The sequence below is a fragment of the Castor canadensis genome, chromosome 9 (genome assembly GCF_047511655.1).
Source record: "Castor canadensis chromosome 9, mCasCan1.hap1v2, whole genome shotgun sequence".
Lineage (NCBI taxonomy): Eukaryota > Metazoa > Chordata > Mammalia > Rodentia > Castoridae > Castor > Castor canadensis.
In genome coordinates this window covers 47,303,024-47,328,357 of record NC_133394.1, presented here as the reverse complement: position 1 = coordinate 47,328,357, position 25,334 = coordinate 47,303,024, and the positions used below count along the sequence as shown (strand labels likewise).

The 25,334-nt window shown below is 34.9% G+C and overlaps 1 protein-coding gene across 3 annotated transcripts in view; it reads left to right on the top strand.

The window, feature by feature from the left end:
• Window positions 1-25,334, top strand: part of Ndst4 (N-deacetylase and N-sulfotransferase 4) — a 277,456-nt gene that overhangs the window by 229,028 nt on the left and 23,094 nt on the right. For all 3 annotated transcript variants that reach the window (XM_020187174.2, XM_074041591.1, XM_074041592.1), the window contains one exon: window positions 14,193-14,375. In XM_020187174.2, the coding sequence (XP_020042763.1) occupies window positions 14,193-14,375 (183 nt within the window). The remainder of the gene's footprint in view (window positions 1-14,192; window positions 14,376-25,334) is intronic.

The following is a 25,334-nucleotide window of genomic DNA, read 5'->3' as shown; positions in this document are numbered from 1 at the left end:
CTGGCTGTAGGTTTGTCATATATAGCTTTTATAATGTTGAGGTACTTTCCTTCTAGTACTACTTTTCTTAGAGCTTTTATCATGAAATGGTGTTGGATCTTATCAAAGGCTTTTTTTGCATCTAGGAGATGATCAAGTGTTTTTTGTCTTTGCTTCTGTTAATGTGGTTTATTACGTTTATTGATTTTCCTATGTTGAGCCACCCCTGCATCCCTGGGATGTAGCCTACTTGGTCATGGTGAATAATCTTTTTGTATGTTGTTGAATTTGGTTTGCCATTATTTTGTTGAGGATTTTTGCATCAATGTTCATTAAGGAGATTGGCCTATAGTTCTCCTTTTTGGATGTGTCTTTGCCTGGTTTTGGGATAAGTGTAATACTGGCTTCATAAAATGTGTTTAGAAGACAGAATCTCAGAACTTGAAGATGAAATGGTAATTAAAGGAAAAACTGAAGAACTATTAATTAAACAACTCAAGACCTGTGAAAAGAAGATGTAAGAACTCTCCAACTCCATCAAAAGGCCAAACTTGAGAATCATGGGCATCGAAGAAGGAGAAGAGGTGCAAGCGAAGGGAATGCGTAATATATTCAACAAAATAATAATGGAAAATTTCCCAAATCTAGAGAAAGATATTCCCATACAGATGCAAGAGGCCTCCAGGACACCAAACAGACCAGATCAAAATAGAACTACTCCACGACATATCATCATTAAAACAACAAGTTCAGAAACTAAGGAAAGAATATTGAAGGCTGTAAGAGAGAAAAAACAAGTAACATACAAAGGTAAACCCATCAAAATCACAGCAGACTTCTCAACAGAAACATTAAAAGCAAGAAGAGCTTGAAGTGAGATCTTCCTGGCACTGAATGAAAATAACTTCAACCCCAGGATACTCTACCCAGCAAAACTATCATTCAAAATAGATGGAGCAATAAAAGTCTTCCATGATAAGCAGAAACTAAAACAATATGTGACCACAAAGCCACCATTACAAAAGATTCTGCAAGGGATCCTGCACACAGAAAGTGACACCCAACTTAACCATGAAAAGACAGGCAGCACCAAACCACAGGATAAGGAAAAGCAAGACAGTAGAGAGTAACATCAAGTTAGGTACACACAATCAAACCTTCAAACAACTGAGAGAACTAAATGACAGGAATCACCACAAACCTATCAGTACTAATGCTTAATGTTAGTGGAATTAATTCACCCATCAAAAGGCACCGCTTGACGAAATGGATTTAAAGGGAAGATCCAACAATTTGTTGCTTACAGGAGACCCAGCTCACTGACAGAAATAAGCATAGGCTTAGGATGAAAGGCTGGAAGAAGATTTACCAAGCCAATGGCCCCCGAAAACAGGCAGGAGTAGCAATACTTATCTCTTACAAAGTAGACTTCAAACCTACATTGATCAAACGAGATAAAGAAGGACATTCCATACTAATAAAAGGAGAAATAGACCAAAAGGAAATAATCATGAAGCTGTATGCACCCAATGTCAACGCACCCAATTTCATCAAACATAACCTGAAAGACCTAAAAGCATATATTAACACCAACACAGTGGTTGTGGGAGACTTTAACACCCCATTATCATCAATAGATAGGTCATCCAGACAAAACATCAATAAAGAAATCCTAGATCTAAACTATACAATATATCAAATGGATCTAGTTGATGTCTACAGAACATTTCATCCAACTTCTACACAATATACATTCTTCTCAGAAACCCATGGAACCTTCTCCAAAATAGATCATATCCTAGGGCACAAAGCAAGTCTCAGCAAATAGAAAATAGAAATTATACCGTGCATACTATCTGATCACAATGCAGTAAAAGTAGAACTCAACAACAAAAGTAAAGACAAAAAACATGCAAACAGCTGGAAACTAAATAAGTCATTACTTAATGAAGAGTGGATCATCGATGCAATAAAAGAGGAAATTAAAAAGTTCCTGGAAGTCAATGAAAATGAAAACACAACCTACTGCAACCTATGGGACACAGCTAAGGCAGTCTTGAGAGGAAAGTTTATAGCCATGAGTGCATATATTAAAAAGACTGAAAGATCCCAAATCAATGACCTAATGATACATCTCAAACTCCTAGAAAAACAAGAACAAGCAAATCCCAAAACAAATAGAAGGAGAGAAATAATAAAAATAAGAGCTGAAATCAACGAAATAGAAACCAAAAGAACCATACAAAGAATTAATGAAATAAAAAATTGGTTCTTTGAAAAAATAAACAAGATTGATAGACCCCTGGCAAACCTGACTAAAATGAGGAGAGAAAAAATCCAAATTAGTAGAATCAAGAATGCAAAAGGGGAGATAACAACAAACACCATGGAAGTCCAGGAAATCATCAGAGACTACTTCAAGAACCTATATTCAAATAAATTTGAAAATCTTAAAGAAATGGACAGATTTCTAGATACATATGACCATCCAAAACTGAACCAAGAGGAAATTAATCAACTGAATAGATCTATAACACAAAATGAAATTGAAGCAGCAATCAAGAGTCTTCCCTAAAAGAAAAGTCCAGGACCTGATGGATTCTCTGCTGAATTCTATCAGACCTTTAAAGAAGAACTGATACCAACCCTCCTTAAACTGTTCCACGAAATAGAAAGGGAAGGAAAACTCCTCTGACTTTTTAGATGTAATTGCTTATGGTTTATTTTTATTTGCCTGTTTATTTGGTATTTATCACACCTATTGGTCTCTGAGTTATCTAGATCTGTAATATAGCTTTTGTCATTAATTATTGAAATTTCTCAGCTATTATTATTTAAAATTTTTCTTTTCCATTCTCTTTCTCCTTATTCTGGTATTCTAATATATTAAACCTTTTGATATTGTCTGCAATGTTGGGATGTTTTGTTGGTTTTCTTTTTTCACTATGTTTTTTCTCTTTGTCCTTTAATTTGGGAAACTCATCTTTACCTCTCTTCAAGCTCACCAATTCATTCCTTGACAATAGTCAGTCTATTCATAAATTACTGATTCACCAGCTCCTTAAAGATGCTCCCTGTGTGGCAAACATTCAAATTCTGCACATCTTAAGAAGTCATGGTACAGTCTCAGAAATCATAACAGTGACATTTATAACCCACATCCCATTATACAGCTGTACTCAGCCTCTCTTACCACCTCACTCAGCCATTAGGGGAGCCCATGTGTTCTAATGCTTTGAAATCTTCCTCTCCCTCCATCCCAGGCTGGTAACATGCACACACTTTGAAAGAAGTCTTCTTTACAATTATATGCAAAATAACTCAAGTCAAGATAGTTTTCCTGGTGTCATCTTGACCCACAAGAAATTCATATTTTTTTCCCATGAAAAGCTAAGCTCGATTAAGGAGAAAGCTAAAAAGAAAAAAAAAAATCATTAAAATCATTCTGCATAATTTTAACTTGAATTCTATTTTAACTTGAACCTGTTTTTTTTCCCGCTTTTCAAGGGTCCTGTTGCTTTCTTCAGGAAAGAAATGCTCCAAAGTAGGAAAGGAAAGAGTATTAGCACACATAATTTTGATTTGTTTTCTTTTCTGTAAAGAACACATTGCATATCCCTCTCTTTATTGTTGACACTTATCAGAACACTCCTTTGACATTTGAGCAATTAGAAGGTATGTGAGTTTTGCAACATTAATAAAAAGAAGTACAAGTAATGGTCAATATTTCATAGTGCTCTTTGGTAGAATGTTTAAAATGTACACTTCAATAAGTACAGTTTTTAAAATATGACCAACATGAAGTCATGAAGTCAGTTGATTAAAATAATACAAAATATATTTTTAAAGATAAAAATGTTACTACTTTACAGAAAACACTTTGGGAGGTAATTTTAGTCTTTGTCTTCTGATAATTACTAAGACATTTCTTGTGCCTTTATTCTGCCATTTCATTCACTTGGCAAATCCTCATTTCTAGAAGAATTCGAGTGTCTGCTTTCTCTAGACCTACACCTAACTTCTAGTTGGTGCAATGCCTGGACAACAGCATATAGATGAGGGTCTGTATAAATTCATGTGGGCTCACCTAGACCCTGAGAGCAGCTCAGTGTTTGTCTGGGCTTCTTTTGTTAGCTCTTGTCTGTTTCTTTTCAGCGGCTGTTTACAAGTTTTTATTTGTTTTGATTTTTAATTGTGTTCAGCCCTCCCTTGTTTCCAATTTAGGTGAAATTTCTCTGGTATCCATTGGTTTACCTAAGCCAAACACTTGAGTATCATCTTTATCTTACTTTACTTCTTCTCCGATATCTAAGCAAACACAAATCACCAAAGATTTTAATCAAACGGAGATTAATAGAAATTCAATATCTTAACATGTTTTGAGTCTGTTTAATTTTCCTCCTTTCTTATGGGCACTATTCAGATAATCATCACGTTTCAATCAGTTTTAGCCATGCAGTCACAGTCTTCTAAATGACTCCCAGCCTTAGTCTTCCCTCAATATGCATTCACATAGAAAATGGACATCTGAATGTGACCCTCCAAAGTTAAAATCCTGCAGTGGTTCCTCATTGACCTCCAAAGTGCACATGTATATAAATGCAAAAATGATACCTGTTGAAAAAAAAAAGAATTTAGCAGATTTATATGAACTGGTTTCTTCTTTTTCATGCTACCCTATCCCTTTGCATGGGTTATATTTCATAACTTTTAATTTCCATGACACATTGTTACCAAATGCTTTTCACATCTGCCTCTCTCTATCATATAAAGTCAGCCCCTTGCCACCCACACCTATTCCAGTGCATTCTCTCCCAGTGGAGCCCCTATTATTCTTCAGATGTCAGTTCTAGGATCTGTTTTTCAAGACAACTCTGCCAGTCTGTCCCCAAATCTGTGTAGAATCACAGAGTGAAAGAATGTGGTATCACAGAGTGAAAGAATTTCCATTTCATGTTATATGATAATCTGCCATTTTATTTTCATTGGAGCTTAAGCTCTTCTAGGCAAAAACCATGCAGAATTTGCTCACTATTTTATCTCCAATTCATAACAGACTCCTAGGCACATATTAAGCATTTAATAAGTATTCATTGATTGGTTGATTGTTGAATAAATTAAGATGATTTTTTTTCCCCACCAAAACCCTTGAACTCTATTTGAGGCTGTTAGAAAAGCTTACACTGATTGCTAATGCACATACTTTCTCCATCCAGTGGCTAAAATGCCTGTGATTATTCCTGGGGTTATGAATTTGCAGCTCAAACACTTTTACATGACATCTTTGCAACACGGTTGAAAAAGAAATTTCGTCTCTTTAAAAAAGAAAAAGAGTAATGCTAAGTAGCTCAGGTGGAAAGCAGCTTTGGTTGTCTCCCATTGTGTGAAACTGGGAGATCCTTGTTCAAAATCAAGATATTCTAAAAGGCAATTATCATAGCATCTAAAGATCTCAGTTCTGACTTGAATGCTAAAGAAAAACAAAACACAAATATATGCGATAGTGACATGGTTGCATACATGTGTTGCCTTTTAATGACTTAGCCTCTATTAATGTACAAGAAAAATGGAAAGTAGAGCTCCTGCTCACTGAAATATATCAGGAGCCTTCTGTTCTCTGTTAGAACAGCTGCCCTATTTATTGTTGCTTTGACGAAGTCATTGCCCAACTTTCCTATTCAGGAAGATCAGTGTTTGTACTCTAGTCGGTCTTGAATCAAAACAGTTCTGATCTGTTAATAATTCACTAACCAAATATTATGACTGAAAATCTGGGACTCTGGTAGATAATCAGATGCAGAAAGGAACTTCTGTTGCATTTAGTCTGATCATAGAAATGGAAAACACAAATAAAAAATTTAATTTAGCAATTCATTGTACCCTATTAAATGCCAGCTGTTTTTAGGTTGGTAAATTAAAATGTTTTGTTTTTTTTTTCTCACATCTTTAGAATTTGAGGAACAATTGGACAGTAATTAAGTGACTCCACATTTTCTACTGGCAAAGAAATGTATGTTACCAAGGACACATTTGTTCATTTAATAAATATTTGCTGCACACCTATTACATGTCTGGCATTTTACAAAGCTTTGAGGATCAGAAGTAGATAATAGAAGCAGGGTCCCTGTGTTCAAGGAGCTTACATTCTAATGTGAGAGGAACAGAATAGACAATAAATAGCAAATAATCCATAATATATGTGGTAGTAAGTGCTCTGAAGGGCAGAAAGATTGTGGAGAGGGCTGGGAGAACTGGCAAAGGGTACATGGATGGGCAAAACAAGTCATCAGCCCATTGCACCACTCTTGAGTAGTCTCTACCTCTAACATCTACTCATTGCACTTTTTAAAATGAAACACAGGATTCCATTTAACAATCTCCTTCTACATTAATTTTTAATTGCAGCTATCGGTGGTTCTGATTGACAAAACTTGGATTTATTCAGAAATAATCTGAGGAGTACAAAATAGCTTCATGCAAGAGATATTAAACTTAGTCATTTTTATTCTAATATTCATATATCTAATATTTTCTGTTTAGCTTGAAGTTATATTAGTTATCAAAGGTCATCACATATAAAGATGATTTCAGAAAAACAAGAAACACTGACTTTGTTTAAGAAAGCATTGTATATGAGATACAAGCGTAATAATTTAAATTATATTTGATATCTTAAGCATAGCAGTCCCCTCGTATATGCAAGGAATACATTTAAAAACAGCCAGGGAGTCCCTGAAACTTCAGACATACACGATATATTTATAATGTTGCTTCCCAGATGAGATAAAATTTAATTTCTAAATTCAGCACAGCAAGAAATTAACAGCAATAACTAATAAAATAGAGCACTGTAGCAATAACTTTAATAAAATTTATTTAAAGTTTATGTATTTCTTATTTCTGGAATTTTCCATTTATTTTCCTACTGTGACTGCATGCACTGAAACCCTGAATTGCAAAATCATGGACATGGAGGGCTGTTCTAGTCTAAATTCACTTAATTGAATGAGCACAGTGATGATAACATCCATGTAATGTTTTTCGCTTAAAAAAGTTTTTGACATAGCCCCACTCACTTCAGTGTCAGGAGAAAACTGTAAACTAAGTTATTGTTTTCATTTAACAGGTTCAGAGAAATTAATTGATAATATAATGATGACCGGTCCTCAAAAACAAGCATTCTGATTCCAAATTTCATGTTTGTACTGTCCCATTTTTGGCACAACAATATGACTTATCACAAAAGGCCATAGTTATTTCTGATAATTTTAGACTTAAACAATAAATAAAAATATGTAAGCTATCTTAATCAGTCTTTTGACTTTTTAATTTCTTTACGTTATTTTCTTCATTAAATGTGTGACAAACTTAAACAAAAGATGTAGTTATTCACATACCCAAGAAAAGACTTCCTTTTAATAGTCAAGGGTATGGGATGTTAAAACATACACTAAGAATAGTGATTAATTATAAATGCTTGTGGTGTTGCACATCTTACATGAAACCACACTGAGAGTCACATGAAGCAAAAGCCCCTCTTGGGGAAGTAGCCTGAGTAGGAAGATCAATAGCTGGAGTTTGTTCTGAGTTGAGGTTTAGTGGTGCACTGAATCACTTTTAGCAGCCTACATTTTTCCTGTCCATCTGATCTGCAGAAGATGAGCTTGATTTTGAAGATTTCTTTATTTCATTTCAACTTGCTTCCTTCCTTCTTTCCTTCCTTCCATCCTTCCTTCCTTCCTTGCTTCTTTCCTTTTTCCTTCCTTCTTTCCTCCCTTCCTTCCTCCTCTCCTCTTTCCAGTTCTCATTTTCCCTTTCTCCTTCTAAGAGTGCCTCTTAGAGAAACACTTCTTGAAAAGTCTGTCTGAATCAATGCAATGTGAATCTTTGAGATTAGCAAATTGGAGTTACTCTCTATTCCTACAACACAGGTATTATAGTGTCCCATCATGGAAAACCTTGACGTCTGTTTTAGAAGTAAAGTCTTCTGAAATGAAAAGGTCATTTTTCTCTTCAATATTTATTATCTTGACACGTCTAGAGTCAGTAGTCAGCTGAAATGCCTGTGTATATATAGATACAGAAATCAAAATAAGCAACTTTTGTTCCATTTACAAAAATGCAAACCAAATTTTACATTGAAAAGCATAAATGAAAAAAGGTATAAATAGCTTTATCTACAATATAACATTCATATAAATCTATGATATAATTAAAATGATAGAAGGAAAAAAGGCAGAAAATAGGAGAAGGAAATTTGAGAAATTTGGCACCAAGTTCTGGCAGAACCATGATGTGTCAGAACACTGATTATAAACTCAGATACTATAACTTCAATTTTTAATTTTCAATTTTTTAAATTTTATTGTAGTAGGAACATTTAACATGACATCTATCCTCTTAGTAAATCTTTTAGTTTGCAATACACTTCTTGACTACTTCAAATTCTGGATTTGCTCAGGGTCCCTCTATAACCTCAGGCAGGTCACTTGAACCCTTGGATCCTCGTTTCTTTTTATTGTAATGGTATAGTTTCTCATTCAAACAATTCAAGAAATACAAGAAAAATGAACATACAACCACTTTGTAAAGTTTTATTTAGTAAATTAACCTTATTATTCCCCAACATAAATGTTGACAAAAGATCAACCATTAGCCAAACATTCCAATATGTGTTTCATTTTTGAAAACAAAAATGAGATCTAAATAGTGGATTTAAAGATAAAGTAAATCTTTAGATTGAGGGAAAGAATGATATAATTACATCATTCAGTGTGAACAAACTTTATTTACTCTTGTATCTAAGAATATAGATGCAAGCATTTACCAAGGTATTAGTTGCCCAAAACTGAAGAGGTAGGTGTTGACCATAATTACTGACCAATTGTTATGTCTCATGTGTGTTTACATAAGTGGTTTTGCATACAAATTGGTAATGTTAAGTAGAGGCTTACTCTTAGTATCTCTTATGTGGTTCTGGCCTATATTCACAATGAAAGAAAGGCCTAAATTACCTTTTTTATAAGAAAAATGTGAGTCCAATGTCAAAATCCATTGCACGAGCCATCAGGGACACTTTCCCTATATTCCATCTATCTTCACATTTTATGAGAACTAAAAGCCTAATCAATAATTTAACAAGCTAATGGACATATTTTTAAACACAATGGACTCATTCTGAAAAGGGGCATGCTGTCAGAGTCACAGAGGCAAAAATGGAAACTAGCTGCTAATATTTAATGCTTATCGTGAAAAATCCAGTGTTATGGTATGAGTGCAGAGCAAGCTGCCTCACAGAGGAGTGCATCTCCTGCTCTGCCTAGCTATGCTTCTTTCCATATTTGTTGTTGTGCTTTTTTCTATGAAACCCGCACTTTATAAATTAGTGGATTTTTAAAATCAGTATAACACACAGAAGTACATATTCAGGTAAGAATGCTTATTTTAACTAAAACATGTTTCCTAGAAAATGACTTTGAATTCCAGATTAAGACACTCAATAATATATTCTAGCTATTGATATTCAAGCCCATAAAATCTCCAATAACATTGTATTTAACACACAAGTAGGAGAGCAAGGCAACATTTTCTGGTATTGGCAGTGTAATATTTTATCTCAACCTAGAGAGTATATTTCTGAAAATCTTTCAGTTTCATTTTATAGATAAATTGAACTTATTATTTTTTATGTTTTCTTTTTCCTTTCCCTTCTTCCTAACTTTATTAAAACTTCATAACAGAGTTAAAAATAAAATGTTATCAAAAGCAATTAATTAGAGTAAAGCATGATGGTACAGGCCTGTAATCCCAGCATTTGGGAGACTGAGACAGGAGAATCACGAGTTTAAGGCCAGCCTTGGGCTACACAGTGAGACCTTGTAACAAAAAAGAAATTAAAAAAAAGCACTTAATTGTATCCTTACGACTAGGTATTGAGGGTGGCCAGTTATCCACATTCATTCACCAATTTCTCATTTGTCACCATGACAGTGCTTTTATAGTTAAAGATTAGCCATGGGGCTCAATTATATTTGTCCAATTCCCTAGTATCAAACTTTATATAGTACCATGTTTAAAAACTTTAAGACCTCTCTTTTTTTTTCCTTTTTTCTTCATCTGTTTTTTGAGACAAGTTCTTATTATGTAACCCAGGATGGCGTTCTGATTCTCCTGCCTTAGCCTCCCTACTTCCCTGGGATTACAGGTGTGTACCATGAATACCTTTTTCCTGGAATGACAGACAGATCATTAGATGAAACTATTCCATGGATAACAGCTTCTAAATGTGGTGCATTTCACATTATATCTAATAATTAGATTAATGAAAAATTTAATGTTTCTGATGACTTATTAGGCTATGGGAGTGCCCATGAACTTGCTTTTATATTATTACCACAGACAAAAGGATTATAATGGAGTTGAGAGTCTTGAGAGTTGAGGAAGGAACATAACACAGACATGCCAAAGACAAGATAAAGGCAGCCCAGAGGCATCCTTGATGACAGAAGCAACTCTATCCAGACCTCCTGACCCCTCTGGAAGGCCTGCTGATGATAGCACTTGATATCTTATTTTTAAAGCAATCCATTGAACAAGATGTCCTTGCCTGTCTTTGTAATGTGAAAGATAACTCTGCTTATCTGCATCAGTGCATATCTCTGCACTGCAATATTTCAGGCACGGTGAGTCACATACATAAACAATTTGTACCCACGTGGCACAGCAATACTTTCTCCAGATGATACTTTGGGGAATACTAAACAAAAGCATTCTTAGTATAGAATAATAAAATAATAATCAGTATAAGTAAATAAAGGGACAGAAGAAGTGCATGCTCTGTCATGTAAGAAGTGGTAGCAATTATTTTAGTTCTATGAAAATTAATTTTTTGCTATTATCTCATCTCAAATATCCTTCCACTTCCCTTCATTAATCCTCAGCCCACATCCTTAATTTGTCATATTCTCCCTATATTCTCTGAAGTTTTTTTTAAACAAGCCGTTTGTCCAGAAATACTAAAACTAAAATGCTCTGTCTGCACAAAAGTTGCTTTTAGCAAGCCAGATATCCATAGTTGAGCTGTGCTTGCAGAATTGTTTTTCTTAAAGTGCAGTCAACTGACCATATACCAGCACTAATTTGTTTGTAAGCAGTAAAGCATGCACACATGCTGCCCCATATAACAGTGTTTGCAGCCAGCGTGCTTGCTTTTATTCTCCGCAAAGAGAAATTTAAATGCAGCAGCATGCCTTAGCTTAGAACCACACCACACCACATCACACCTCCAGACTCTGCTTTCTTCCAAAGACAGATTTTCTGTTTGCCCTATGCTGGGTTTTATACTTCCTTTATAAAGCAAGGGTTTCTTTCTCCTTCTAGAAAAATAACTTAGATTTAGTCTGCTGCAAAAATATTTGAACATCAGTATGTTAATATCCTAGTGTTAAGATACATTTGCGTATGATATAAAAATAATCTTTATGGTACTCTCAAAGTTGATTTTTATTTATGATTTTGTCACATTTTAGGCAGTCACAAGTACCTTAAAATGCCATCTTAAAATCACAATGCTACAGGGCAACTGGTAGATCTCTAGGACATTATATTTCTTCAGGCACTCAGCCTGCAGCCTGCCTTTTTTCATAATAATTTCATCCCTGGTCAACTATAATTATCCCAAAGCACACTACTCACACTGTCTTATTTCTTAATTACAGTGTGACATGAGACAAATGCATACTTATTGGGATCAAATGCATATTATTTTGTGGCAATTATAAAGAAGTTCTCATGACAACAATTGCAATTATATGGCCATCAACCACTGATACCATATTATGTTCTAGAAACTGTAATTAAGTCCTGCGAAGAGGACACTTCCTATTTGAGATAAGAGAGCTTAAAAGTGAAGGAATGGCCAATGTACAAACCAGTGACATAGACACCCTCAGTTTGTTTAAATGATCGCATATGAATTTTACTTCAAACTTATCTTATTTGAGTAAGATCATTGTGTCAAAGAACATTTGGGGAGTTAACTTAAATTTCTACCAAAAATTGCTATGTGAAGAATATTCTTTTAAATAGCCTTTCTCATTTTTGACCTTTACAACATAAAGCTTTGATTGTACTACTAAGGGAAAAATAGTCAAGAAATATAACAGGGTTGATATTATCTTCAAAGATAAGTACTCAGTCCATGGGTAGTATTTTTTTCAAACACTGTAACTCATTGTCTTAAAAGTTTTCATTTGAGATTCACAAGATAATTTATCTTCTGTCATTTAGAGAAAAACTGTAAGCTGCCAAGATAATACTTAACATATTTTTTCTACCATTATCTTTAGAGATATGATTTTTTTTTCTTTTATTATTCATATGTGCATACAAGGCTTGGTTTATTTCTCCCCCCTGCCCCCACCCCCTCCCTTACCACCCACTCCACCCCCTCCCGCTCCCCCCCTCAATACCCAGCAGAAACTATTTTGCCCTTATAGAGATATGATCTTAATCTTTTTTAAGGCAGAAGGAAAACAACGATGGACATGAAACTCAATATATAAAAATGCTTGGGTGAAGGTATCAGGAATATCATGCATTGAATTTGGGAATCAGTCTTCCTGAGTTTGAATTCCTGTACTGCACATTACTGAATGTGGAATATAGAAGTGTTACTTAACTGCTCTGTGACTCAATTTCCTCATCTATAAAGGGAAAATAAAAGTACCTATCTTTTAAGAGCATCATGAGAACTGAATTATTTTATACATATGTCTAATACATAATAGAGCTATATAATTTTTAAGTGCTATTTTTGTAATTTAGGGCAATGGACCAAGTTCTCATTTCCCCCCTACTTTAAACTGTAGTGAGAAGTAAATGGTAATTTTTATGTTTTCTTCAGAGAATATTTTTCAGTATTCTAGTTTTTCAGACAGAAAGACAATGTTTTTTCCAAGTTAAAGGAAATAGAAACAATGAAACTGCTATCTTCTAATAATTCCACAACAGAGTATTGTTTATTAAATTCTGGTACAAGGCAATATTTTTATTGCTTTTAGGATAAGGCCTTCTCTCTGGACATTTACAGTTACCCTGTGACATATATCTCAGGGAGAGATGGTCTACAACATAACCTTTACTTCAGCACTACTATTGTAGCCAATAAAGAAGATACTAGGATAGTTGCTCTATACTTATTTTATCTTTTTCTTCTCAAATAACAAGTGAAATGATCCTTTAAAAAAAGACTAAATGATCATCCACACAAAACTTTAGCCATAAGACATTTGACTTTTCTTCTGTATTATTTTACTGTTCTGTTTCAGATGTTTTTCTAATACTTTTAATTGTAGCATTATATTACTCTTACTTTAATAATGAAGTTAATAAAGCACTTCATTGTAACACTTCACTATAAACACTTGACGTGTTTATGAATGTAAATATTTGAATATAATATAAGAATTAGGAACATATACAAAGTATTGTTAGAAAATGATGAATTTCTTTTCATCAGTTAATCTTAGCAACTTTGATCAAAATCATACTGCTTCTCCTTTATTTGGTATTTTTCATTCCTGCTTTACTGACTGATGGACTTTATTAGATTGAGCTGTCATAGCATTCAAACATTGGGTTGATCTTTCAGGAGCACTCTAGATTTCACTTTTACTTAGTGTGTAATACTAAAAAAGAACAACACTGAAATGCCATAAAATTTTTAGAATTAGTATGAAGTCTGAAATGTTGTAAAAGAATTAACGAGTATGAACAACTGTTTGGGTAAATGCAATAAGCGCCTGTACAAAGGTTAACAGACATTTTAAATTAAATTTGGTTAACTGACCTACCAAGACATAAAAATTGTACATCTTCATGAGGTTCTATGTGATGTTTCCATATGTGTATATATCATATAATGTGTCAATCAGGTTAAATGTTTCTGTCTCCTTAAACATTTCTCATTTCTAATATTGAAAGTGATATGATACTTTCAATGAGCAGTAAGACTGCCTATCTCAATTTCAATTTTAAATTTAAGAGTGTTATTTTGATACAGAAGTTAATTGTGCAGTTTTCCACCTCAAAAGATAATTGTACTTGCCATAAAAATTCCAAGGTTAGGTAGATAAGGTGCTGCTGGAAGCCCCTACTGCCACTTCTGAGTTTAAGCCTATGATATTGTGAGGTCATTTTTATTTATCTTTCAGATCAGCATTTTCATGACCCATTTATCTAACTATGGGAATGACCGCCTAGGGTTATACACCTTTGTGAACTTGGCCAACTTCGTGCACAGCTGGACCAACCTGAAATTGCAAACTCTGCCTCCAGTGCAACTGGCCCAAAAGTACTTTGAGCTCTTTCCTGAGCAAAAAGACCCTCTCTGGCAGGTAAACTCTTCCACATTCTTTGCTGGGATGGAGGGAAAAACATTAGCAATTTCTTTTGTCTAATTTGCAGTAGGAACTCTGTTAGACATGTTAAAATGGATGCTTAAATAGCTCCTTAAGCCAGTAGTCTTATTCTCTTCAATAACATTTTTGTATGTTTTATGGATTTCATGTTTACATTTTTGTTCATTCTGTGTTGTGTTTATTTGTTCTATTGCTTTGCAAGTTTTGCATCAAGTGTATTGTTTTAGCTTTAGCATGTTCTACAAACTAATAATTTTGACATGCATGTAGAGTGCGCACAAGCTAGCAGTAAAATGGTTAACACCAGATATCTAGGGAGATAGAAAGAAAAAGAGCCACTGTAATCTAAGTCCCTATAACTAGATCATAGTGTGTATGTGTACACTACTATACATATAAAAAAGAAAAATGAATGTTTGCTTTGCACCCATAAGTGTTTAGTGTGTCTGGCATATCTTTACTTTTCTTTAAATCTAATTTTTCATTAACTTTAGACCTACTGATAGATCAATTGTAGGATCGCTTTTACTGATAATTCAGCTTCATGTGGGGCCTCTCAGCTTGGATGCATCAACTGTAAACTATCTGCTTCTTGGCATTTATTAGGAAATGCTGCCTCCCACTTTCTTGGTTCTTTATGCATCAGATTATATCGACCCACACAATCAATAAACCGCAGAGAGCAGATCAGATGTTCCCCTGCTAAGGAGAGAAGTAGCATCATCATTAATGAGAAATTACTGTGAAAGACTTTTTTTTACCAACTTCAATTCTGTTTTGAAAGATTATTTCTCTTTATTCCATAAGTCATGTTATATACTGCTCGGTCTTGAGAGTCCAGAATGCATCTAGCATATGTTTATTGAGCATCTGCTTTGTAGAAATGCTAGGCTAGTTATACTAGGGCATGCAAGAAAGGAATAAAATACTATGCTTTCTCCCAAATCCAGTGGATGAATTTTCACTGTCATGTTTTAAAACTGTTACAGTAAGTCATGACTTATTCTGATAATTTATTCAGCAGCCTCTTGCCATTTGTGTTTACCATGAATGGCACATTCTAATTCCTTTACCTTTTAATAAATGCTTGTTCATCTTTCTGTTTAGTATATAAGTTAGATAGACAGATAAATAAATGGAAACATAATTATAAGAGACATAGTAACCAGATATCAAATTTTATAAAAGTCAAGACATTGTGTCCCATAAATGATGGTTTCTTAATGGCTCAGACACATTTATACAATTGCTTAATCATTGGTAATAAAATTCTTTCCCCTTGCACATTTTTATATAAGACATCTATAATATACGATATGGTAATAATAAAAAGCAAATTAATAAAGGTTTTAGACAAGTTGCTGACATAAAAACCAGTCAATAAGCTTAAACTCTCATCCTTCTTTTTCTTTAGAAAAAAAAATTCAACATTTTTTAATGTTAAATTGTATTTGTTGGTTTTTTCTAAACACTTTAAAATAAAATATAATCTTTTATTTTGATGGTGTTAGGATATTGTTGACACTTATTTTGTAAAAGAGTAAAGTATGATCATATATCTATGCCAACTCCACTATGATTTATTTGGTCAATGTGATGATTTTAAATACTGGCTGAATATTTGCTAAATATAAAATTATAAAACACTACTGGTTGATTGGTGATATAAATTAAAATTAGAAATAAAAAATGGAATTATTCTTTAGTGAGACCTATGCCATTTTGAAGATATAAGAAACATATATGTATACATACAAATAAAACATTTAAGTTAGCTGACAATCTTAATTCTGAAAAGCATGATGGGATAAATTCCTAAGAAGTCATTAATACAAATATAGCACATAATTAATAAAAAATAATAGAAATGATAAATTAAGATTAAATGAAGAGTAACTCAACTAAAATAATCAATCAGAAAATATTTCATAAATTTAAGAAATTTTTGTTATTAATGCTGTTTGTATAAGTGTAGGAGTTTTGTATATATTATTAAACCATAGCCTGTTGTAACATACTTAAATTATACTTGAAAATAATTTTGTTTTGCAGAAAGACTCCTTTTATGATCATGAGCAAGCTATGTTATTTATGTGGCTTGTTGTGACTGAAAAAATATGTGAAGTCACAAACACTTTCCACTAACTGAAGTGCCACGTACACTCAAGTAGATTTAAGAAGGAAAGCAAGGACTGGAAAACAGAAGAGTAGTTAACTTCAAGAAGGAATGATTCAGGCTCAAGAGAATTTGAGAGCCATGACTTACTGCAGCACATTAGATAAACTTGGCCAGTGATAAGTGATCTCACAGAAAGGCTGTAAGTGGTGAAGTAGTGATAAAGTGCAGAGTAATTTCTGAGTTCTTTTCCCTGGAGGTTTTCTCTTCTCTCACATTCATGTCTATGATAGTACATAAAAAAGCTGTAGGCATTATCATTTCATTTATGCAATATAAATTTAATTCTTAATACAGCATTAGAAGCAAAATGAGCATTAATTGTAAATATATTTTATAGCCCATTCATAATAACCCTACAATTAGAATAAATAAAAGCTGTGTCTGGTTACATATTTACAAAATGAATTATGCAGGTATATTTTTGTATTTATAAGACTAGCTCTTTATTTAGTACATTTCACTTTTAAATGTAAATCAACTTATTTTTCTTTAGATTTTCAATTCACACTTTGTTACCACAAATAGGAAGAAAGAGTGCAAAATAGTAATTTTCACATCTATTTAATTTCTTTTAGTTCCTTCTGTAAATTTTCATTAGCACCAACTGCCATATACGTGAGACTACGATGTCACCCTATTAATAAGTGCAATATGAATATCTGCCCGTGGGCAGCATAAGTACCCACAAAATGCATCTGTGCTCCTCTCTTGCTGGAAATTGATTCTTCCAAATCTGATTAATATAGAAGTGTATCGTGGACACATGTAAGATGCAATCCCTAGACTGCTTACCCATCAGTTAGTCCACACTGGGTAGGAGTCTTAAATTTACACTCATGGTGCTTACTGATTCATGCCCTTTATTGTTTTGATAAAATAATCACTCCCAAACATGACAGAATAGTTTCCTCTTTTTTTTTTTTTTAACTCCCATTATGATACAAAAACCACAGCATGGAGGCAGCTGGAAGGTCAGATTCTTGCACATTCTCTAATCGATGCTTTTAAGCTCTCAAGCTGTCAGGCTAGCTCAGTCTCAATCTTCACTCAGTCACTGTGAGTCTCACTATCAACAAACATGCCAAGCGTGATGTGGATTCCTGTTTGCTGGGTGACCAGGGGAATGCTCAAAGAACTGCAGTTTCTCTTCGTCCACTCCAGTGTCTCTCGGGAGAGAGTCAGGAAAGTCAATCACAGCATGCTACCTTAGCTGGTTAGCACTTTTGTTGATTCTAGCCATCAAAGCATCCAGCTGATTTGATGAGATTGGAATATCTGTGGCATAAAAAAATCACAAGATCTACTGGCACACACACAGTGGCTTCTATTAATATGTGTCTGCTGAAGTGATGAATTCTCTGACACAGAATTATGGATTATCAGAGCACAGGAAGTTAAGGACATTCAGTCCAATCTACTCATTTTAGAGAAGAAATGGATGGCACCCAGTGAGGTGAAATACCCTGTTCTAAGTCATTTGGTTTGTTAGATACAAACCAAAACTAAAGTCCAGGATTTCTTCTTGCTCTGGTGCAACTTGGTGGTTTAGGCTTAGTAAAACAAATCTATTTCTATCAATGACTTTTTCTGTTGAATGACATTTCCGGGATAACTCTTTACTTCAGAAGAATCTGATGGTGTGTTCACTGTGTATTTATCACACGTGTACTTCTGAAGTACCTACATTTAAAAAAAAAAGAATGCCTTTACTACCGTGGAACTTACAAACCATAGCAAATCCTTATTATGATAACAAAATGAACTGTGAACTTGTTTTCATATTTACTCCTTTCTATAACTTATTTGTAATTCCATTATTCACCACCCAGTGTTGCAGACACTTGTACCTGCCATATACCACCTCATGCAAATCTAACGGGGTGAGATCATGTTTATTCATGTTGGTAAGCTAGAACCTAACACAGGACAGTAGCCTCTGTCATTGAAGTATCATGACAGAATAAGCAGAAGCAGCAGTATACAAAGAACAACAGGGCAGCACACTTGTTTCTCATGTGAGACTGGGAGGTGATGAGGGTCACCTTGGGGAGAAGATTTAAGTCAGCTGGGACAGCTTTGAAAGCTGCCAGTGTTGTTTGGGTTTAATTGGCAATAAGGAGCAACCAGCAATAAGTTTTGAGGAAAAGAGCAAAGTGACAAAAAAAAATATTGGTCAATATAGATAACACCAGAAGCCCCCCCTGCCCCCCCTTTTTTTTCATGACAGGAAAGAACAGAGAAGAAATAAAGTTAGAAAACTTGAATCAGCCTGTGAGAGGGCACTCTAAGTAGCTTCACTTTGGTAAATAGTAAGATCTGTCAAGAAAATGAGGCAGAATTTGTGGATGAGACTGACAATAGGAAGGAGCTATCTGTGAATAATTTCCCCTACACACTATCTGGGAAAACAGATGTACTATTATTACATTTTTTTGAACTTTGATTTCCAGAGAAATGGTCAGTATAGATTTTACACCTTCATGGAGGACAGACCTCATTATCATCTTAAATATTTTTTCCTAATCAAAAGTTATCTACGTATGACCATCTTACATCCCTCTTCTTCACTTAACAACACCATGTCTCTTCACCTTTCAGGAATGCCTCACAAACAATAGAAATATTTCCTCATGGTTTTAATTTTACATTTACAATGAAGCTACTTTCATTATACAAAACTGTCAGACACGGTGACATCCAAAAGTGGTGACACAAGTCTTGGGTTTTCCATTTCCTGTCAATCAGCTGCAAATATTTTCCTGTCAAGTGTCAAATTCTCCACACAAAATACTTAGTGAGGTTCAGTCACTGAAAAACTACTTGCAGAAAGTTCCCTAAAAAATTCATGCTTTCCAAACTAAAATCATAAGGCCAGTCATAGTGGCTCAGGCTCATAATCTCACCTACTTGGGAGGAAGATGTAGGAAGACTGTAGTTTGAGGCCAGTCCAGGCAAAAACTTGGCGAGACCCTATCTCAAAGAATAAGTCAGGTGTGATGGTTTATGACTGTAATACTAGCTACGTGGGAGGCAGAGGTTAAGAGAATCATGATCCAAGGCTGATCTAAGCAAAAGCCCAAAGCACAAGGCTATTTGAAAATAAACAAACAAATAAAATAAAGCAAAAAGTACTGGAGGTGTGGTTCAAGTGGTTAAGTGTTCACCGAGCAAGCACAAGAGCTTGAGTTCAAACCCCGGTATACCAAAAAGTAAAATAAATAAATAAATAGCATATTGAAGCATCTCATTCAAGTATAACAAGAAGTCAGAAACTGTCTTGTATGTGTGTGCCATCCAGAAACTTCTAGCAACTTTAATGTCATCTGATAAATGAAGAACAGTATATTGGACCAAGTGACTCCGAGAAATGTGAAGACCCAGTTCCTTTCATTACCTGTTCGATGCCAGCATATTCATTCCTGAAAACATGAGGAATGATATAAAACACTGTGGGAGTGTGCAGTCCTCTGCTTACAGTCAGAGAAACAATGAGATATACCTTCTGAATATTACTATGAGAATATTTAATGGAGAACTACCAAGAGCATTAGCTTACTTTAATAAAATGGGTGTCGTATGTGAGGAATACATAGAGGTTAAGATAAATTAGAGGTTCTTTGTTCTAAAGCAGCAATCTTAAGGTTGTCACCCACACCAAACACCCATAGAGCCAAGCCCTATCCCATCCAAGGAACTCCCCGAGGCTGGCATAGACTCTTCTCTAATTCAGAACACTTTGGAGAAAAGTCTGGGCAGTGATGAGACCCTCAGAGACCACAGGAGTTCCCTAGAGAGAGCATTCACCGTGGATCAGTGCAGTTGGTAGAGAGCGAGGGACCGGATAGTTTTACTTAATGAAGATGGTGCCTCTTTCAGACTTTTTCCATGAGGGTTTGCTGACTGAAGCATTGAGAATAAATATCTTTACCATTATAATAGCTCATCAGTGCAGTGAATTATGTTAGGTCTAAATGGTGATGAAAGAAAAAATTGGAAGTCATCACCTGTACAATAACGCCTCAAAAAAGGACGTTTACAGACATGTCCAAGTCCAAACTTAGCAAGCAGGAGGCATTTTAACACAGCACAGGCTTTTAGGAAAGAAAAAGAGTAACTTGTAAAAATATTTTGTATAGAATTCTTTCAATAGTGACATCAGAACAGCAGAAAGCAATCAGGGAAGTGAGAAAGGAACCTACAACCTGAAATGTTTGTAATTACAAAGTGCTCCTTCCCCCACAGCACTGGGTATCTTCAGAGTCTCAAATATTAGGGTTCAGATATGCTCCAGCTATCTGGAACAGTCACTCAACCTGGATGGGGATAATCCATCTTCAATGGATGGCTCCACAGTGTTCTTTCAGTGAAGGGTGTGGAGAAATGAAAAGCAAGTATCTTTCTTTCATATTTCTTTTCTTTTTTCCCTTTGGCAGTACTGGGGTTTGAACTCAGGTCTTCATGCTTGCTAGGCAGGCACTCTACTACTTAGCAACTCTACTAGCCTGCAAATTTTCTTTTAGAGGCAAAAAGGAAATAAATGTAGGTTTGGAATAACTAGATCTAACTAGAACAAAAGTAATTTTCATGTGTCTATCAAAACATGGTCTTCAAAATAAGGTTGTGCAATTTTGCTTCTTTGGAGAAGAAAAACTGGGTGTTGATACCCTTCTAAGTAACATAATTTCAACAGATCTAAGTCTTGCCCATTGCTTCAGAAAATCTCCTCTACCTTATTTATGTCTACTTAAAAGTAAATTTGTCTCATCTATTCCTTGTACAGAAGCACCTGTATCACCTTTCTGTCTGTGAGAGACAAGCTCCCTGCATTTTCTCTAGGCTGGCACTATAGCCACAGCTGTTCAAGCAATTTCCACTGAATTCCTTTTCAAAGTTTAAATGTATCCATAGCAATTGATACTGAAATGGTAAATTACTGTTTATTGCAGGTTCAGTTATTCAAGGAGCAATCAGATTGGGAAATGAAAAGGGATGTGCATAACTGCTTTGTAATTTTCTGACATTTAAAATTAAAACAATAGCAATAGACTAAGTATAAAAGTGCTGGTAAATGCTCAGCATTTTCCTGGGGAGACACTTCGACGTTTGTAACTATTACTAAACCTTCACATGAGTATATGTATATGTGCACATGCGCGCGCGCGCACACACACACACACACACACACACACACACACACACAACAATCCCAGTGTTGGATTTTAAATCTGAAAATACCTTGCTGTGTGACCTTCAACAAGACCTAAATAAAACACCTTTCATCTCAGCTTCATCAGCCATAAAGGAGGGATGATAATATCTGTCATGCTAGGCTGTTTTGAGGATAGAAATAATCTGTATCGGGCAAGCACCTGCAATATAGAAGGTCACAATGACAGTAAGATATTATGTTTTTCTGGTATTCAAATATTCAGAAAATAAAGGAAAGTTAGTATAAGAAAAGTCTAACTAAGCATTTCTAGATTATAAAATAAAAAATACAAGGCACTCTGTTAGTAAAGTTGTGGTTAACAGACAAAAGGGGAAATATGCCAGGAAAATGAAGTGAAAGCAGAAATATGGAAAACCCTAAAATAGCACACAATACAAGGAGCACAGTTATAAAGAAAGACAATTTGCTGAGACTAAGACACAAATGACAGGGACTCTGCCATACCTCCAGGAGGAGCAGAAGTTATGTAAATTGAATCATTGGTTATAAATATGCATGTACAGCAAGTGTTGTAGCATTTTAGCATCCAGGCAATATTATTTGAAACTTGTTCTTATCAGCATAACATCTGGGAAAGTACAACTAGATATAACTAGTGTCATTATTTACCAAAAAAAGGGGGAATATTTATGTTATGTGTTTCAAAGACAAAGAAAACTCTTCTCGTCTTATATTAAATCTACCATGAACAATTTATTTAATCAGTTTTGCAAGCCAAAGTTAGAATGAGAAAGACTTTGTCCTCCAATAAGTAACAATAAGTGGCCTCATTGATCATGTAAGACCCAAGAAAGATCTCACCGATAAAGACTTTGACTTTCAGCATGGCTCTGAATAACCCATCAGACTGTTCTTCTCCCGTTGCTAAGCATAAAGAAACCTTTATTTGAGCAAATGGATAGAACACCTAGTCTGATATTTACTCTTTTCTGAGCTATGTGTAGAGAAATGCAGTAAATAATAGGTCATAGAAACTACCTTCCTACTGCTAAAAATACAGTTGAGGAATAAAGTTCTTTACAAATAAAGTGGTTGTATGAGTATTTGATGAAAACAATGTTTAAGTTCTAAAGCAATGGCATGAGTACATCATAAAAATTTGCTTCTGGGACTGCCTTGAAAGACATCAAGGGGGACTGTGAATGGCTTTGGTGAGAGTTGCAGAAGCAAAAATGTCTACATAGTTCATATTATGTTAATTTTCAAGTGCCTATCAAAGTCTGTCTGTACTGAATGTTTATTGCACCTTCCTGAGTCAGGCAATCAGCCATTCAGTCTATTAGCATTTATTAAACATCTCATATATTCGATTGTAGCAATGAAGGAGACAGACAATGGACTCATCTTCAAAGAATTTATAGTCTAATTGAGGTGGGATTACTATACATTAAAACAATTCTACAAATATATAAAATTACTATAAACATACATATTGAATAAAATAATTTTAGGTATTGAAATGTAATGGAGAGACTACAGTCATAGAGGGACAAAAAGTGGAAGGATACTTTGGCTATGGTCAACAGGAAAGACAGTGGACTAGGAAATCTGTCTTCAGCATAGACACTTGTAATAAACCAGTCCATCCATAAAATTAGATTCCTCTTATTGCTCCATTGTCTTACTAACATGGACAGAGGGGAAAAAAGGTCAATGTGGAATGAAATAATTAACCATTTTCTTTTATAGGGCATTATTTGGTCATTTTAAACATTTTGACAAATTTAATGCTCTCAACAACCAGGTGAGGTAGAGACTATCTATCATTATTTTACTTTTTTTTTGGCAGCACTGGGGATTGAACTCAGGGCCTCATACTTGCTAGGCAGGCACTCTTACCACTTGGGCCACTCCACCATTCCTATCACTCATTATTTTTACACAGCAGGAAACTGAGGTCCAGAGAATTTAGGAAAATTAATTCAGGCACAAGAAGTCTTCCTTGTCTAGGCTACAATGCCCCTCCACATTAAATAAGGGAGGCCTATGGTGGGTGCTAGCTTAAGCTAGAAAAATCAGAAAATTTTCAAGTATGAATTGGAGGAGAATATGAGCATTGTACAGAAAAAAATATTCAAATATTCAGGGGCAGCAGTGAATATGAATTTCTATGATAGCAAATACACTGTAACTATTAGTGCTAGCAATTAAGTTAGAATAGTGCTACTCATGTGTAGTCCATAATAAGACTTGAATTGTTTGTTGCTGATATACCATGAATCAAGAAGCTTATACCAAAGTGCAATTGAACTATACGACTAACCATACTGGTTGCTTCAGTTGCATTTTCAAACTCTTGTAGCAGGATATCTTTGTCAAAACATGAGTGCATTGATTCACATTCTGGCACAAGCTTCTTACTATAGACAAAGACCTGAGAACACATTGAGTTACACTATGGGTGATGTAGTGTAATATTGGCTTAGTAAAATGGAAATGCATTTCTCTCCCAAAATGGACAATGTGGAAGAGGGACACAGCTTTGTTCCACACGGTCGTCCAGTAAGCCAGGCCAGTAAATTCTTCCAAATATGGCTTCACTTCTGAATGCAAGGAACGTTCTGCAATTGTTGCCATTTTAGAGCTGACTGTCAGTGGGATGGGCAAAACCCAGGGAGACTGGCATTATCCTCAGGAGGACACTTCATATCATTTAGATCACTTTCAGTTGAACTGAAATTATTCATAGGAAGAAGGGTAAATTCAAGAGAGATTGTGAAAGATAGTCTGTAGTTAAGAAGCTGTGTACTAAGAAAATAAGGGCTGTTCCATTATTTACTGAAAAAAAAAGAGAATAGTTTAGCCATCTCTGCCACAGTAAAAAACATGCCTAGAGAGTTAAGCTGGACTACAGAGACTACAGCTTGAATACTGAGTAGAAATATTGTAGAAAATAGGCACCAGTTAAAATAAAAACACTATTTTGTAAAGTAAGAAAAAGGCATGTCAAGTCAACTGTCTTGTAATTAACTCCTTTCATTGCAATGTCTATAGATGAATTCATTTTAAAAATCCAAGACATATCACCTAATATTTTCTAAAATAAATTCTGATATAATGCAGTTGTCTTTGTGCATTTCTGCTCCAAAGGAAGGTAGGGATACAAAATATATTTAGATCTAGTGTATCTTTAAATTTCACTGAGTATGTGTGGTCACTGCCACAGGTAGTGTTCTCTAGAAGCAGGGCCTGAGAGAGGGATTTAGTTGGAAATGATTTATGGAATAAATGCCTTCAGGAAAACCTATAAGGGAAATTGTGGAATAGGATAGAGGAAAGGAAAGCACAGAGTAAGAATGTGCTCTTGGGAAAGTCTAGCCTTGGCTTGATCTACAGGGAGAAAGCTAGAAATAGACAATTGTGTCATCTGAGACAAGCAGATCATCTTTCGTATGCATTCATCAGACAGGCATTAGAAATGGGTCAAGAGTGGGAAAGGGTACAAATCATTTCTATCAACAAGACAAGGGTAATTCTCAATCTGCCCCAGAGAAGGCAATTAGCAGTTGAGTGACTGTGAAGGAGC